Source organism: Lutjanus erythropterus, chromosome 19, assembly GCF_056507025.1.
Source record: "Lutjanus erythropterus isolate fLutEry1 chromosome 19, fLutEry1.hap2, whole genome shotgun sequence".
NCBI lineage: Eukaryota > Metazoa > Chordata > Actinopteri > Lutjaniformes > Lutjanidae > Lutjanus > Lutjanus erythropterus.
The window spans coordinates 5237328-5254073 of record NC_139335.1 but is presented as its reverse complement, the minus strand read 5'-3'; the positions used below and the strand labels follow the sequence as shown (position 1 = coordinate 5254073).

The window sequence follows — 16746 nt, the reverse complement described above, 5'->3', positions numbered from 1 at the left end:
GCTGTTGAAACAAAAGTCACTAGGTGCAGGGAATTATGTGAAATCCTTTTCTTTGGATGCTTACGGATTTCTTCAAAGGTCCCAAATTAACAGGGACGGTCAGAGTGCGTCAGTAATCAGTTTATAGTCCTCCTCTGGGCTTGATAAAAAGAAACTAACGAGCTGTGTTGCTGATGCTCGAGTGCCAAACTTCGGTGTGATGAAGACCAGGCCTAATGGTCCCAGGTGTTTCTTCTCATTATGATAATTTGAAATGCTGTTCGATCTCGGCTTCCCGAGGCCCAGAGGTCTGAGTGATGTTATTGACTTTGAAGTGGATCCTTGGAGAAAGAGGCATTTAACTGTTCGCTGGTTAATGTAGAGAGGGACTAACAGAAAGAGAGTGGGGAGGAAAGAAAGGAGAAGTGGTTTGATAAACCGACTCTCCAGATTTAGGATTTTTTGTTCTTTTTCCCTTTTTTGTCAATACTACATTCCTTTATTTCTTTGTAAGACTTGTCTGTGATTGACGGGACAATTGAACGTTGTCAGGGTGCTAGCAGGCACCTTGTCTTGCTCCTTTGTGCTCAGGCCACAGTCTCAATTACAGCACTGGTTCGGAGCAGAGTTAACAGTGATGTGGTACAAATTGCATTACGGAGCGATCTTTTAAGAGAAGGAAAATCCAAAAGGGTGTGTACCTGTTGTGCGCCGGCGTCCTCAGAGAAGTAGGCTTCAATCTACTCTAAAATCAAGCGTATCAAACCCCAATCGTCTCTCTTCTGAGGAGCCAAGAGTATTTTCCAATTAGATTTAATATTTCACTTTCTGTGCGGAAAGAGAAGATGTGTTTGATAAGTGGCTGATATGAAAGCCCCGAAACCTGCAGATTGCATCTCTGGCATCCTTAAGCGATACTTATTGACGAGCTGATCCCACCTGACAGTCAGTTTTGTCAGTTATGCCATTTTAGTCCTGTTTAGTATTCTTGTCATCTGTGGCAACTCCTTTATAAAAGACAGGCGATGACTGGGGAATTGAGTCTCCTCAGTATTAAGGGCCGGAATTTAAAATGCTGAAATTTGGCAGTGAATGCATCTCAGTGAAACAGCCACGATCAGTGGATTTGATCAACAGCACAGTGCCTTGACAGTGGGCCTTTTCACACCTCAAAGTCCGAACTAAGGTTAATATTTTTGTTGCATTTTATACTGAAAATTTGATCCAGTTTCACATTATTTATGCATTATGTTGCAGGCCTTACACTACAGGAGTTTAGAGCTGATTTACATCAAATTCAACCTCTCACAAGAATCGAGGAGAGGACAAATCTGGGCTGAATACGGTATAGCGTTGTCATGATATTGGAATTTCTAATCTCGTTACAATACCCTGAAAAATATTGATATTCGATATATTACGGGGAAAACTTGACTCAACATCGAGGGCATAAAGTTTTAGATTTTTATTAAGTTAATGAGTGAGAGGAGGCGGGACTATGTCAATTCGCTGTCAGAGGGAAGAAAGAGCAAGAAAGTGCAGATGGTACCAGAATATTGATGCAAAAAATGAGTATTGAAAGTCTTTCAAATAGTTTTTGGCAACACTAATACATGACCGCCTGAAATCTGGCCCAGTAATTTGAAGAATTTACAGATGCAATCTTAACCCCTGCAAACGGCTCCTACAATAACTGAGGCTGCCCTGATAATCCTCAAACATGTTTTATATTTACGAGTCATAATCTAGATTATTATGTCAGTACGGAGGTGAAAGAGGTGTTGCCAAGCAACGATAAAGATTTTAGTCCTTTTCATTATGAGGATATGTGTTATGAGCATATTCAGTATTGAAATAAAGCATCTTTGGAAAGTTTACGCCCCCAAATGCCTTTGTTTTTCAGACCATCTGGGGGAAAGTGAGAAATATACACAAATCTGTTATATTTTAATTTACTCCCATGAATGCTGTAATCTCAGTCAGCGCTCCTCTTGCAGCAGCAGCAGTGAGCTTTTGAGCTGGTGGAGACTCTCTGTGTCTCTTTTGCTCTGAAACTGCCTGTGACAACAGGCAACAGAAGAACAGGCAGAGAACACAGACGGAGAACAGGGTCGGGCCTTAGAGATCATACTGCAGTTGAAGCAGATTTTGTAATGGTTAGAAAGTAACCAGTTCATTACATTTACATTTGTCAGCAGTGAACCAACTAGTAGACTAGTCTAGAAATGTTCCTCACGACTAATTTTCCTGTTGCGTAAGTATAAATTCAAATTTAGTCTCTAAGCCTCTAGAACCACTGATTTTGCAAGGACACATATCAGTGTGATAACAACAAACTCCATTCCCCTCAAATATTTATCATCTGCGATTCTTTTTGTCCCACCAGGGCACTATGGGAAAGAAAACCTGCGGAGCGGAGGCCAAGACATGCACAACTTCATCTCCTCTGGGTTTGTGACACTCGGACGAAGCCACTTGAAAGGTAAAGTCCATCCTCATTATCGGTTTTTGCTCTGCACTGCACCCTGAAAACCAGGATCAGAATAATAATCATTTCACCCACAAAGCTACTGTGTCATGCTGTCGTTCTCCCTCTGCCAAGAAATCAAATAATGCGACTGTGACTTTTGTTTCAGCTCAGTGGAAGTTGGGCATTACGAGACATAATGGCTTGAAGTGACATCTTGCAAAGTCCGCACACACAGACACACACATTTATTATCTGTGATTAAATCCACACTTCCAATGACAAAGTAACACTTTCGCACTTGGTAGGCAGCCAGAGCGAGTGCAGCATGGCACAGCAGTAGATTTCCCCTCTATTGTCTTCCTTTGGAGTTTGAATAAATCAGAAGCCGTGTTGGAGTGAGAATGAGCTGTAAACAAGAGGCCTGTTGTTGTGTTTTTACAGCGCAGCACTCCATAGACGAATCGGGGCAGATGTCCTGGCAGGGTGATCTGGACATGCCCATCTCCTACGGTACGTCCTCCGAAAGTTCTGCCACACGGCCTCCTTTCTGCGCGCACCTGATAAGAAAAGTCCCTCGCACTTCACACGCACACACACACGGGCCAGTCGAGTGCACTTGGCCGATAATCACAGCGGAGTCATTCGGTGCAGAGTGCCAGAGTTGTAATATTTGATTTATTTTTTTGTTTCTGAGCCAAAACATTTCTACTGGTGGTTTGAATAAATGCGATGGCTGCGCTGTTGAGGTTTATTATGTGACTTGATGGACAGGTGAGAGTGTCAGACGTTAACATGGCTGCTGTGAGCCCAGAGAGCTGATAAACACTTGTTAGGTGTCTGCAAGGTAAGTGAAAGTCTTTTAAAGACAGTGAAGTTGTGGTGTTTTTCTCTGATGGGGGGCGACCATCTGATTGAATTTTATTTATTCGTTTACGGTGGCTTTTGCTCTGGATTATGCATTAAGTTTGAAGTCTGTTTCCTTGATGATATTTGAGCTTATATCTCTTCTGTTTAGTCATGGTGTCACTGCTGCTTATGCTCACCACTGAACCCTCCTGTTTGTTGTCTCCTCTGGGGTTGCAGTTAGAAAACATTTTATGGAATCTGACATGACAGCTGAAATTGTCATGATGCAATGATCTGATCAGTTTTCTAGAGGAGATTCATCGCTCTGTACAACTACAAAAACCAGCGGTGGCGTCTCGAGCCATGCAGCTTCACTTGAATTGCAGATTTATTTGCAAATTAGTGTTAAAAGACTTTACTTGACTCTGAACTGGTATTCATGAATCAAGACTTGACTTAGACCTTAGACAGATGGCATGAAGGGACTAGACTTTTTTTAATTAAGCATTTGCATTTTTGCATTTTGTTTTTGAATCATGATTTAATAATTTTCAGTGCAATGTGCACAATCCCTTCAACCTGTTGCAGTCAGACAGACAGACTTGTAAATCTACTCTTAAAAGTACAAGTACCCCATTCAAAAAACTACTTAATTACAGTAATTTGAGTATTTGTAATTAGTTACCTCCACCCCTGCATACTGCCCACTCCTCAACACACAGGGCAGCTGTCATGGAGGAGGCCAATCCAAAAATAGCCGATTTTGGATTCAAAGATTATGTTGTTAATTTTGGTAAGAAGAAGCTAATTTGTATTGCAGTGCCTAGTTACGGTTGCTAGTCTGTGATTAGACAGTAGATGTTTGGAGGAGGGGCTTGGGGTCAGTCGATGAGAAGCCACACAATACTTCTGACCTGTTCTGACTTCTCTCTGGTGTCTTTTTCAAAAGTTTTTGTCTAGCTTCCGTTTCGGATCCGGTCAACTATTTTGGCCCCCTGAAAAACATCTAGTTTGTTGGACACAATCCACTGAAGTGATGCTGCTATAAGTGACATAAATATCCAGAGAACGCTGAGCCAAAAGCTTTTTCTCCGTAGGAAAATGTTGTGGCAGGCTGCGTATTTTATTGCACTGATGACTGTAACCTGACAGCTTTATTTTAGAGACTTCGTAATATAGAGCCACGATTGTGAGCAGAAGTTTTGCAGTAGAAATGGGTTTGCCAGATCATAAAATATGTCTGATGTTACTGAAAAGGAAAAGATTTGAGCCTTTCTCCAGTCTCCAATCAGTGATCTGTACCATCACCTATAACCTATTTGAGATTGCTTTTGTGTTCTTTCCATTTATTTATTCATTTTTAACAGGTGAGAACACCATTAAACTTTCTGTAAATTTAGATTAGATTTGGATGAAATTAAGCTATTTAGATCCAAAAACACATAACCATTCAACAGCATTTCAGTTACCAAAATGCATATGTGTTAAGAGTTAACAAAGGACATGCCACAAACTTTTATTTTTACTTTTATTGTTTGTGACAGGTGAAAATGACTCAACTCAAACAACTATGGTACACTGAAGAAGGCATAACTGAAACATCTACGTATTTTATTCCCAAAATAAAACACACAGTAACTCAAATAAAACATTTTCTGCTGGATTAATCCCAAGAATTAATAAAACAAAATATACGACTTGGAAAGGCAGCAAGGAACACACACCCACACTCATCCACACGCACACCTAACTTTTGACACAACAGCTGGAAGCAAATACTCAACAGCTGGTTTGAAAACAGCACTTGTCTACTTTCATGAACTGTACCATGACTCACTCTTGTATTATTTTAGAGAAGTAGTAGGAGAAGGAAGCAGCACATATTACTGTATTTTGGGTAATTACATTGTTACTGTAGTCCTGGAATTTCAGAGATTTATTTGCTTCAACTTTCTATTTTTGCTCAAGTGAATTACTCTGCAAACATACAGAAAGAACAGAGAACACTGAAGCAAATAACTGCATTTCAGATTCACACACACTTTAGTACAGTCAATAAAGTTTTTAAAGTATTCTTCAATAATGAAACACTGAATTATCTGAGAAATCATTCAAAGTTCAAAGATAGAAATTCATCATTTATGTAACGCTCCCTGCTGTTAGTGTTTGTGCTTTCTGAGACTTGCTGCAGTGCTTTGGTCAAATAAGTATTATTATTATTATTCTGAGATGTGTTTTGGTGGTTTTAGTGTGTATATGGAGGTGATTTAAGCTGTTTGGCCAAGATGCATGTTGTAAATGCCAGGGTTCAGTCAGATTTATTTCCCATGTAGTTAGTCTTTGGCAATCTTTTGGATTACCTCAAAATCATGCATTGAAAATATTGCACTTTTAAAATTGGACACAGCCTATTTCAGTTGCACCAATATTCTTTTTTTTTTCTCTTTAAACACCTCAAAAACTTTTACATTTTCAAATAACATTAATTTTTGCACCACAGAGTGGAGCACTTGTCTCCTGAATGTCAGACACACTTTTCAGAGCATCATGACAAAAACTTCCATAAATTTGAATTACTTTTTTCAAATGTAATCCAGACTGATACTTATTTTTGTAATCTGATTATGTAACCTTAATTACATGATGTACTGCATTACTACAAAACCCTGGTAATGCAGACTGTATGAATCATTTTGAGAAGTTGCCTGAAAGCAACTGAAAAAAGAAAAACCGTAATCATTCACATTTGGCTGTGTGTTTAATAACACATTTCTGTGGTGTGATAAACTCAGAACATATTTGTTATTTCTTTACACAGACTTTCAACAGCTTCAGAAGACTAATATTTTAAAAGGTGTCTGAGGCAGCGACCCTCCCCTGACTGCACCCATCACCCTCTCCCCACACCTATTAGGTGACACGCTTTAGCGGCCTGATGGCGGTAGCTGTCACTTCAAAGAGGAGGTCCTGTCAGCCGCCGTCGTACATGTCTTAGTTTAACAGCTGGCTGTCGGCAGGCTCTCCCCCCTCCCCTCCAGACCTCCTGTCAGGAGGCGGCAGACTGACAGATGTGCACTGTCTCACCGCTGACTGCATCCTGCCCCCGCTGCTGTACAAACACCTCATATCTCATTCCTGTAGGAGATAACATCTATAGCTAACATATCTGTACAGGTCAGCTGATTCACCTGTCCCCCCGGGTTTATAACCAGGGTTTGATGTGAAGAGGAGGTACCTTTACTCAAGTACTGTGCTGTAGTTAGGCAGGTACTTATACTTGAGTATTTTCAGTTTTGGGCAAATATTTGTTCTGCACTTCTCTAAAATCATAATATAATGTAATATAAAGGAATTTTCTTTTCCTGTTTGTCTTCCTTCATCTTGTCTTTCCTCTTTTTTCCCCTTCTTTTTTTGTCCTTTAGTCTTTTAAATATTTACACCTTACTCTCGACTACATTCATGTGATGGCTGACAACTTTTATCTTTACGTCTTTCTTTTTTGCTTCACCTTTTCTTTATTTCTTCTCTATTTCCTTGTTCCTTCCCCTTTCTTTTGCATTCTAGTACCTTCCTTTCTTCTTTCATTGCTTCCCTTTTCCTTTATTTTATATTTAATTTTGTCTTTTGCTCCCTTCCCTTTTCCTTTGTGCTCTGCATCCTTCTTTCCTTCCTTCACTTTTCCTTTGTTTTCTCCTTTCCTTCATGTCCAGCCTTTCTTCCTTCATTTTAAATTAGCAATTTTCCTATTTGTTATGTATTCCTACCTTTCCCTACTTCTCTTCATCCTTTCTCCCTCCTTTCTTTGCTTCTGTCGTTTCTGCTTTCCTCATTTTCTTCTCTTTTTCTTTTATTTATTAAACAAACAAAAAGTAGAAACAGACTGCACTCTTGATAAACAGTACTTGAACACTGGGTACAAGAGCACATTTTACTGCTGGTATTTGTTGATTAAATATTTGAATTCATGACTTGAGTTTGTAAAGGAGTCTTTTTATATTGTGGCACATTTACTTACAGCCTCTTCTGGCTGCTTTTATTTGCATTTCAAATGCTTGGTGCTTTGGACAAACAAAATGTTTACAATAATTCATTCAAAACCCACTGCTTTCTAAGACAAACCACGTCTGAGCATGAACTCATCTGTGTGTGTAACATTTCATTGTTTGCGTGGGCACGTCATAGTGAAAGGAACAGTACAAACAGTGCAAATACAAATGTACGTCAGGGCTAACAAGCTGCTAAACAAAGCTCAGAGTAATGTTGTCATTAATATTCATGCAGCCGTGATGTAACACAACACAGACGCATGGGCACCGCTGGTCTACCTGCCTGAGGTTTTTGACTCGCGTAGTAAAGTGAGTGTGTGAAGCTAATGCCAAGGCTATGAGAGATGGATTTCTGATGTCAGTGAGTGCTGAGGAAGAGTGGTGCGTTCACTGGCCCTGTCTGTCCATCTCTCCTCCGTCTGATGGATTGTGGCCACTTAACAGCTCTGAACCGCAGCGAGTTTATTCTGAAGGGAGGCGAGCAGCTGTCACACAGGAGATGTTCAAACTGAATGAAAAACTACATTTATTAAAAATGTTTGAGATGTTTTAAGTTAGAGATCAGCCTGGACTCATTCTGTATTTTTTCTTACTGGCAACAAATCAAAGTATGAGACAAAAACCAACAAGTGTAGTTCAGTTTAGTGATTACAGCTCTTCCTTCCTCTTTTTTTCTTTTTTTATTCTTTGTTTATTCAGGGGAGTTTCACAGACAGCAACGCTCTCTTTTTTAGGATCACCCTGATTCACACATTCACAAAATCAGAGCTGGAAGCTGCTCGGTACTGTCTTATCTGTCGGCCACTGAGCAGCTCCGCTGGAGCGCTCAGGGTTAAAGGCCATGCTCAAAGGCTCTTCAGGGGTGGCAAGGAGGGAGGGGCAAGTGCTGCTCTGTCACTTTCCTGACCCAGATTTATTGCACCGATTGAGGGACTGAACCAGCGATCTCACTGTCACAAGCTTGCTTTTCAAACCTTTAGGCCACTGCTGCTCTTTTTTTTTTTAGGATGCTGGGGTTACTAGATTTATCTGCAAAATAATCTAGGATAACAATGTGCAAGATTCACTTATATATAAATCTATATATTTTGCATGTGTGGATGAGGTTTAGCAGCTTAGCTTTAGCAGACCTTAGTTTGATTTACTATATCATGTCTAATTGGTTATAATAGCTCATGATAGATGGTGATAGATGATTTATCTGATCATCAAAGTGTTTTAGAAAACAATTTCCAAGGATGACTTCTCAGATGGTTCTGTGTAAAAAACCATGCAATGCCATGTTGGAGCTCAGAGCAAGAAGAAGTGGGATTTAGGAAAGGTCAGTCATAAAATGCATCACAACTACCCAGTCTCAAACGTGACATTTTCTCATAAACCTATCCTTCATTTGCAAATACCTTATTTAGAGAGGTTTAACTTTGGTGGACTTTTATGAGCTCACATTGATCTGCAACTCAGGTTGTTTAATCTGATTTCAAGGAGACTCCAGCCTGGTGGCTGAATAGAAATAGTCGATCTTCTTGCAGATGGTCTCATTTGCTTATGTAGGTCATATAGAAGGATCGGTATTAACTTGAGACGTTCATAACCAGTTCAAAGCTTCTTCTAAATCAACTAAAATCACGTTTGTCTTTGGACGTGTCAGTTCATCTCTTAAATAAGAGATTGTTTTCTGACCAACAATCTAAAATGTTCCAATTTACAATCAGATTCTCACACACGACGTTGGTGCCAGTTGTTGATTCATAGAGCGAAAACTTTTTCGTCATCTTAATCACCACTTTTCATATTTTTTAAAAACAAACACGCCATATGCCCACAAACGTCCGAGGTTAAATGATCCTGTTCTGTATGTTTAGCGAACGGCTCCCAGATATCTTGTGTACAAACATTCCCCTCGTCCTCGGGGCTTATTCATCTCTCTCCTTGCCTTCTCCGCCTGTGGCATCCACTGATGTGCATCCTGCTTAATTACTTTTTCATGAGTTGCTCCCTGTTTTCATCCCGAGGGAATTGCTCTCCCCCCTCATCCCAATCCACTTAAGGTGACCTTGTCTTATTGGGACGCGCTGCTGCAGCACTCCCACCTCCCCGCGCTGTAATCCCTCCAGGCCTACAGTGTGTCTGTGCATGGGTATGTGCCCGGCTGTGTAGCTGAGTGTGAGTGCAAATGGAGGGGAGTTGTAGTGTGCCAAGTAGGTATCACTTGCCCAGTTTGCCTCCATTACCGAGTCCTTATGTCTCCGTCTTTAAAGCTGTTAGTGGCTCTGAACCGGAGCAGGCGGTAACCGAAAACTTTGAACTTGAGAATCACAGATCGATAAATCATGTAATGTGACATCATCAACCCGCTGCACACTCATGTTTACCAGCCTGACTATGATGCTTTATATTGATTCAAAGAGATCGAGCGGTAATGGTGAGTCAAGCTTTTTGTGGATCGAGTGCTCGTTCACTGCTGCTGCTGCTTCAAATCCACTCGAAAGTTTCAGTGTGTAACTGTGTGTGGACTCAGAAGTATCTGCTAACAAGTCCTTTTCTGTTGCAGCAGCTCTTCATAATCTGAGCTGACTTTTAATATCTGATTTCGCACAGATTCCTTGTGCATTCACTGGGCGTCGTGCATGCATTCTTTTTTACCGTTATTTTTTGGCCTATAGATATGCATGGAGCGATGTAAGAATGAAAGGGCTGCCACAGAAGATGAACTGGCACCTCTTCATGCTCCAGTCCACACCCTGTATGGCAGTCTGTGCTGGGCTTGGACCAGCCATCCTCTGGTTTCTAAGCCAAGTCCGTATAGACTGAGCTACTGCCACATTAAAGCCGCGAGGAAAATAAGAAAATCCTACGTGGGATTCATGAAACGTGCGCTGAAAGCAAAGTCTGTTCTCACTAACTGAGTATGTTGATGAATTGCATTTGGTCTTCAATTGAACGTGCGTGCCAGGAACTCTGCAATCAGCACATAGGAACGCCCCAATAAATCTATAAAAGGGGAGCAGAGTTAAGTGCCGTGTGCAAACCACAAAGTAATGGGCAGCTAACATTTGACAGGTGACAAACTCAGAAAAGAAAGCAAAGGAAATGCCACCTAAGGACAGGAAACAAAACAAAACAGAAACTTTTCAGACATGGCTGAGCACATTCTCTCTCAGGGGTGCAGCAGGTGCAGCCAGGTCAAGATTCTGTGCAATACACATAATTTGGATGTTTATTTAATGGATTTTTACCTTTTGAGAAAGGGCAACAGATGTGGAGATGGTGTCTTGATGTTCACATGATTTCTTACAATACAAAACAACCTACACATTTTTCTGCATCTCCAAACCACAGCCCAGACATTACATTAATTCCACCTGTGCATTATTTCACACTTACTCGATGGATAGTATGTTCTCCAGTGGGTAAAGTTGATTGGTTGACTGGCTAATGAATGTAGATGGACTTAATGTGAGTTAAGATTCATCTTGAGTTGATTCATTGATTCTTTTGAGGATACAATATTTGCTGACACAAAATGTCATGATACAGTTTCCATTTAACTCAGGGAGGTGATATTGATATCACAAATAAAAATCTTGAAATAGAGACCTGATACTCATTCCTCTTTAGAGTTGTGACTCACTTTCTGTGGAAAAAAAAATGGTCAAAGCTGGCTAGCAGGCAGTGTCTGACATATTAACGCGAGCACAAGAATCAAGGTGTCTGGCCGGGTTTGTTGTGTTTGAGTATTTTATCTTTATCTCAAGGGCATTGTTTGCATATGGTGCTTTGTCTGATGACCCGTCTTTTCTCTGAAATGCAAAATAATTCCACACTGCTGATTTACTCTCAAGAGGGAAGTATATATCCTTTTAGTCTTTTTGTTGGCTGCTTGCCATTATTTGCCTGACATTAGCACTGTTTTAATCTTGTCGTCTAGGGCTGCTTCTTGCTGTGTCCATTTTGCATCTCAACATTTCTGTCCAGTACCAGTGCAGGAGGTAGAGTGCCTCAGAGATCAGAGGTGATGGATGGGTGTGTAGGAGTGTAGACTTTCGTGCAGGTGACCAGAATTTGCATCAAATCACAGACCTACAATTAACATTTGCCATTTTGTATACTGCAATGATCAAAGTTTATTAATTTCCCAGTGCCCAAAGTGACGCCATAAATTGCTTCTTTTGTCCAAACAGTCCAAAACATGACATGAAATGTTCCAGGCAGAACAAGAACTGAGGTGATTGCGGTTCACTGATGCTTGAACTCGTGCCTCTTTTCCATCCTTTGCCCTGTGACTCCATGCAAACAAACACTCTTTAAATCCAATCCTGTATTTCAATAAAAATACTACAGAAAATCTATTGGTGAGGCAGAAAAATCTGCTGTATTGAAAACAAATCCTGCTGCTGTCATTTTGTTCTGAACGGTTTTTGTCTTCCACGTTTTTCTCTGCTGCACTGTCACTACTTACAAAACCACACAGCTGATCTCACAGCCGGCCACACCCATACAGCACAAACCAGAACACTCAGGAAAATAGCAGACTTGGACAGAAAACCGCAGCTTTAAGTTGAGACGATCAAAGCTGTGACTGAAAAGACAACACATCAGATCGAGTGAAAGCTTTACCCCTGCAGCTTCCTGTCACAGAGCTGTGAACTTTTCATCCTGGAGATTTGTGTGGCGGTAGGAGCTCGTCACGGCCCACGCTAGCGCCAGATCCGAGCCCAGACGTACAGAAGTCGTGTAAAACTGAGCATTTTGACCGAATGACTTACCTCTCAACTCTCAGATGTAACTACAGAAACAGAAAGGGTGAAAAACAAGGAGCCGACACTGAAATATTTATAAAGTTGTCGGGGTCGCGCAGCATTTGGAGGAGCCATTTGTGCAGCTGTTTGCAGAGATTAAAGGAGCAGGTGACGACAAGGTTAAATGAGACACTTTGTGCATTTTTTGCCACTGCACATAAATGTATATTTATTCCAAACAGTAATTGGTTTATTTGCATAAAGCTGGAATAACATTTTCTCAGAAAATCCGGTTTTAAAAGATGAACCCATTAAAAACGTTTGTCTCTAAGCAAAACTTGCTCCTTTCCTCCACCCTGCCAAAATATTGCTAGAAACAGCTTTGAACAGTGAATTATGTTTCCTCTGATAAACACCACACTTAATGAATAAATGCATCTCTTTGCTGCAGTTAAGTGTTGGAAAAAGGAATGAAAAATTAATCAGGGGTCGAATTCGGGTCAAGAATAATTGAAAGCCAGAAAGTCATGTTTATGTAGACGTTAATGATACTGCTGAAACTAACTTGTGGAGAGCATTTGTTAGCTCAGAGCCCCTGCCCATAAAGTGTTCTGTCGCAATACCTGAGTAAATTTCAAACTGCACCTTTAGACATTTAATCATGGAAAGATACTTTGGTTTAAAGACAAATTTCAATTAGTGCTACATGACCAGAGAAAACAAAGAAAAAGAGCTGTGGTATTCCCTTGTGCTCAAGTTATCCTGAAGCATGTCTCAAGCGCACTTCCTGTAGTGATGAAATGATTAATCATAAAAATGATATAGCACTGTGACATTCTTGAGTGTTAGTATTACTGTTTCTAATTCTTTTATTAATAGAAACCTCACTGTAAACACTGTCTCGCACCATTAGAGTGAGCCACAGTCTTGCAAACGCACAGTAGTATGTTTTGGTTTTTATAAAAGCACTGAGGGAAACGTTTTGGAAGAAAGCCACCGAGGACAGAGACACCATGACGTCACCCAGTGGTTTGTGGACTACCATTCTGAAGCCATTACTGGGTCGCCATCTCTTTTTTTTGAAACCGCAACTTGTGCAGTACTGACGACTTTGGGCGGGGCTCGGTTTTGGCTCGTCCATTCAGCAGGAAATTTAAGCTTTTCAATTAAGCCACTTCTCCTTCAGACAAATAAATGTTATCTTACCCCACAGCCAAACTTACTTGTCCAAATTGGAAAATGTAGGCCTATAAAAACGTAGATTAAAATCAACAGGGATTTGGACGGTTATCTACACTTACATGATTTTACCGGCTGAGCCTTCCCTTTAAGGATGGTCGGCTTGTGGTCTACTGGGTTTTGTTGCAAATGTGACCTGATGTCCAAGACAATATGAGAAAGTGTCCCCTAGATCAGTCATTCCCAGAGACTGGGTCATGTCCCACGGGTGGATCATGGGAGATTCTATTTAGGTCCCCAAGTAAATGAAGGGCTATTTAAGATTTAAGGTTTGTATCTGCTGCACACCTTTTCTTCCAGTAGAAAACATGATATCACAACTTTTGGCCCACTGGCCTTTATTTTTTTACCCCTGCCTCTGAGTCCACACTGCCTCCAGTGATATAATTTATGCTTCATGTAAACTCAGAGGTTCAACATCCCTGAGACTCAAAACAAGCAATAAGTTTAACCCGATGTGTGAAAATCCATGCAAACCTTCATTCTGTCACTGAGCAGCATCGAGAGTCTGACTGGTCTTCATCAGGTCATTTCAAGTCAGCGCTGCGACCACTGAACCAGTAATTTCCGCTTCTTTCTCAATGAGCGTGATTCAGAACAGCGGGGAGACGGTTCTCTCTCACAGTGCACAGATCTGCCACCGCCAAAAGCACAATATGAATTGATTCCTCTCCTTATGTAGCCTGTCCATTAAATAGGAGGCTAATGACCCTGATTAGGTTGGTGAGATGAAACTCACACTCTGAGAGTCCGACAAGCATTCCTACAACATGGCCAAGAGTGAACATTGAGATTCACACACACACACACACACACACACACACACACACACACACACACACACAGATAGGCTCTTAACACCTCTTCTGATCCAGCCTCTTCTCATGCATTATGTAGTGCATGTTTGTACACTGAAGTCAAATCTCAAGAGCTGACCAGACGTCAACCTGCGCTATCTCGCATTAAAGCACCGCTTACCTCATCCAAACAGCCTTTATCTCAAATTGGAAATATATATTGTCCCCGTTCCATTTTCATATCAAGGCTGACACATATCTGACTGTATATATTTGTGTCAGGCATTTCAGAATATTTCTGTTAATTCAAAAGTCAAGGTTAGATCTGATAGGTCAGCATTTTTATTTATGGAAGTGATGTGACTCCAGAATGAACCAGAAGAAGCCCTCTCAGCCAGTGATGTAGAAATTTCTTGAATGTCAGTGTTGGTCTGCAAGATCCTTGTGTGTGTTTTACTGCAGAGTTCGCTTCTTAGTCTGGCCAGAACTGTCTTCATCCTCATATTTTGAAGCTGTAATTGACTAATGTTACATTAGATTGTATTTTACCCTTCAATGAACCAGCATCTTGCTGACACAGCTTAAAAAAACAAATACAAAACAGAAAAAGCAAAGTCCATTTATTGATATTGCACAATTCAAACACAAAGCAGTTTCAAGTGTTTTACATACATGTAAATGAATTGGACGATGCAAAGGAAAATCGATCAGTTTTTTAAACTCAGCCCTATTGTAGATTCTTGGACGGGGTCCAAACTCAGTGATGATGGTAAAGATAGTCAAATGAAGCAATAAAGTCCTCAGTGCGTGCTTTATTATCCAACAAATCTGAGTCCTTCTACAAGCAGTACCAGGATGCATTGCGCCCATGTTAACATGTATCACCACCCTAACCTGTAGTCATGAAGCTCAGCGTAAGTTCAATCAGGAAGACCTTCTATTACGCTGCCTTCATTTATAACTTTCCTTTACTCTGTCTCTCTCTTCCTATTCCCTCTAATCAGCTGTTTGTGGGCGTTCACCTTCATCTTCTTGGTAGAACTCCCTGTGTAGTTTCTAGATTGAACGGTTAGAATGCATTATAAAGGGGTTTCTGGTAGGTGGAATTGCAATATAAAATGGTTTGTGATGGAACCAGTGGGGTGGGTTCTAGATAAAATCCTTGGAATACAAAAGGGTTTGCGGTAAAACCCCCTGGGTGGATTCTTATTAGCGCCCTTAGAAAGTGGAAAAGTTCTGGATAGAACCCCCAGAGAGGATTCTGGATGGAACCATTGTATCATAGAAAGGTTCTCCTTTAAGAACCTCTCATAGGGCCCTTTTCCAACAACATGGAATCAGTCCTGTTCCAGTTTAGGCATGTCATCTTGAATTGTTCAGAGAATTTCTGCCAAATAGAAACTCATTCAGAACCTAAGAAGCTGGTTCTGAACTGGAACCAAAAAAAAATAAAATAACAGGGTTTCCTTGAGAATTAAAGTGGGCGTGTCACATTGTATCTTGTGCAGCGCCCCCTCTTGATGACATTCTTGATTACAATGGTTCTACTCAGAACTGATGGAAGTACAGGCTGGTTTACTAGGTAGCACCAAGGTTCCAGTGATTTTGAACGGAACCAGTTCAAGAACCAGAGCATATTTGGTGGAAAAATGCCCATAAGGGATGCTGCACAGAATTCTTCATGTTGGGCTCTAGGTAGAACTTTCTGAAAGGTTGCAGAGTGGAACTTTTATAAAAGGTTGTACCAGGAACGAGAAAGGGTTCTCCAATGGGGACGAGCCAAAGATCTCTTTAGGGTTATAATTAGCAGCTTGATTTCTAAGAGTGCATATCATGATGTATGTTAATGGGACAATGTGCCATGTGCCGAGTCTAACAGGCATTAGTTCACCTGCTCAGCCACAACTCAGACAGCAGACCTGTAAATGAATCGGGCTCCACTTCCACGTCCCCCCCTCTGAAGACCAGGGGCTGTGCCACCGTGAAATACTATTAGCAGCATAACAAAAGTTGTGAATTGAAAGCGGCAGCGATGAGGAAGCACTATATGACACGTGAAATCCTGTTAGGATGCAGATTAGCGTTATCTGCGCCGCACCTGTCAATATCTATTATGGGTGGAGGGCAAGGACAGGCCAGTGCTGGACATGGAAACGCTTCTGTCAGCACAGCGGCCACCACCAAATACCAACGCTTAAAAGAGGACGGCTCGTATTGGTATGCAAAGAATTAGCTCTGATACAGTGGGCAGGCCAGCCCGAGACAGCGTTGTTTTATCACAGGGAAATTATTTTCCCTTTACAATGAGGAGGGACTGCATTCAAACCAGGAGGCTGCCAGGACGATAGAATAATTCAAGAAAAAAAAAAAGCTGACAACCAAGGACGGAAAAAAGCCTTGGTGTGATGAGAAGAGGCTGAGTGTTAACGGCTGTGTGCTGAAGGACAATGTCCTCATTTGGAAAACAAATCAACAGACTTGCACTCTCTTGAATACACAACCGGAAGACTTACTCACACACACACACACACACACACACACACACACACACACACACACTAAAATTTTACCCATAGAATTTATTCTTAAAATCTAAATCCGGTTAGAATACATCCAAACAGAAAAAAAAT

At 41.0% G+C, this 16746-nt stretch overlaps 1 protein-coding gene across 1 annotated transcript in view; it reads left to right on the top strand.

Annotated features, from left to right (window-relative positions):
• shisa6a (shisa family member 6a) overlaps positions 1–16746 on the top strand; it is a 103447-nt gene that overhangs the window by 21235 nt on the left and 65466 nt on the right. The window contains exons 4-5 of the mRNA XM_084743679.1: positions 2366–2461; positions 2891–2959. Coding sequence (XP_084599805.1) covers positions 2366–2461; positions 2891–2959 — 165 coding nt within the window. The remainder of the gene's footprint in view (positions 1–2365; positions 2462–2890; positions 2960–16746) is intronic.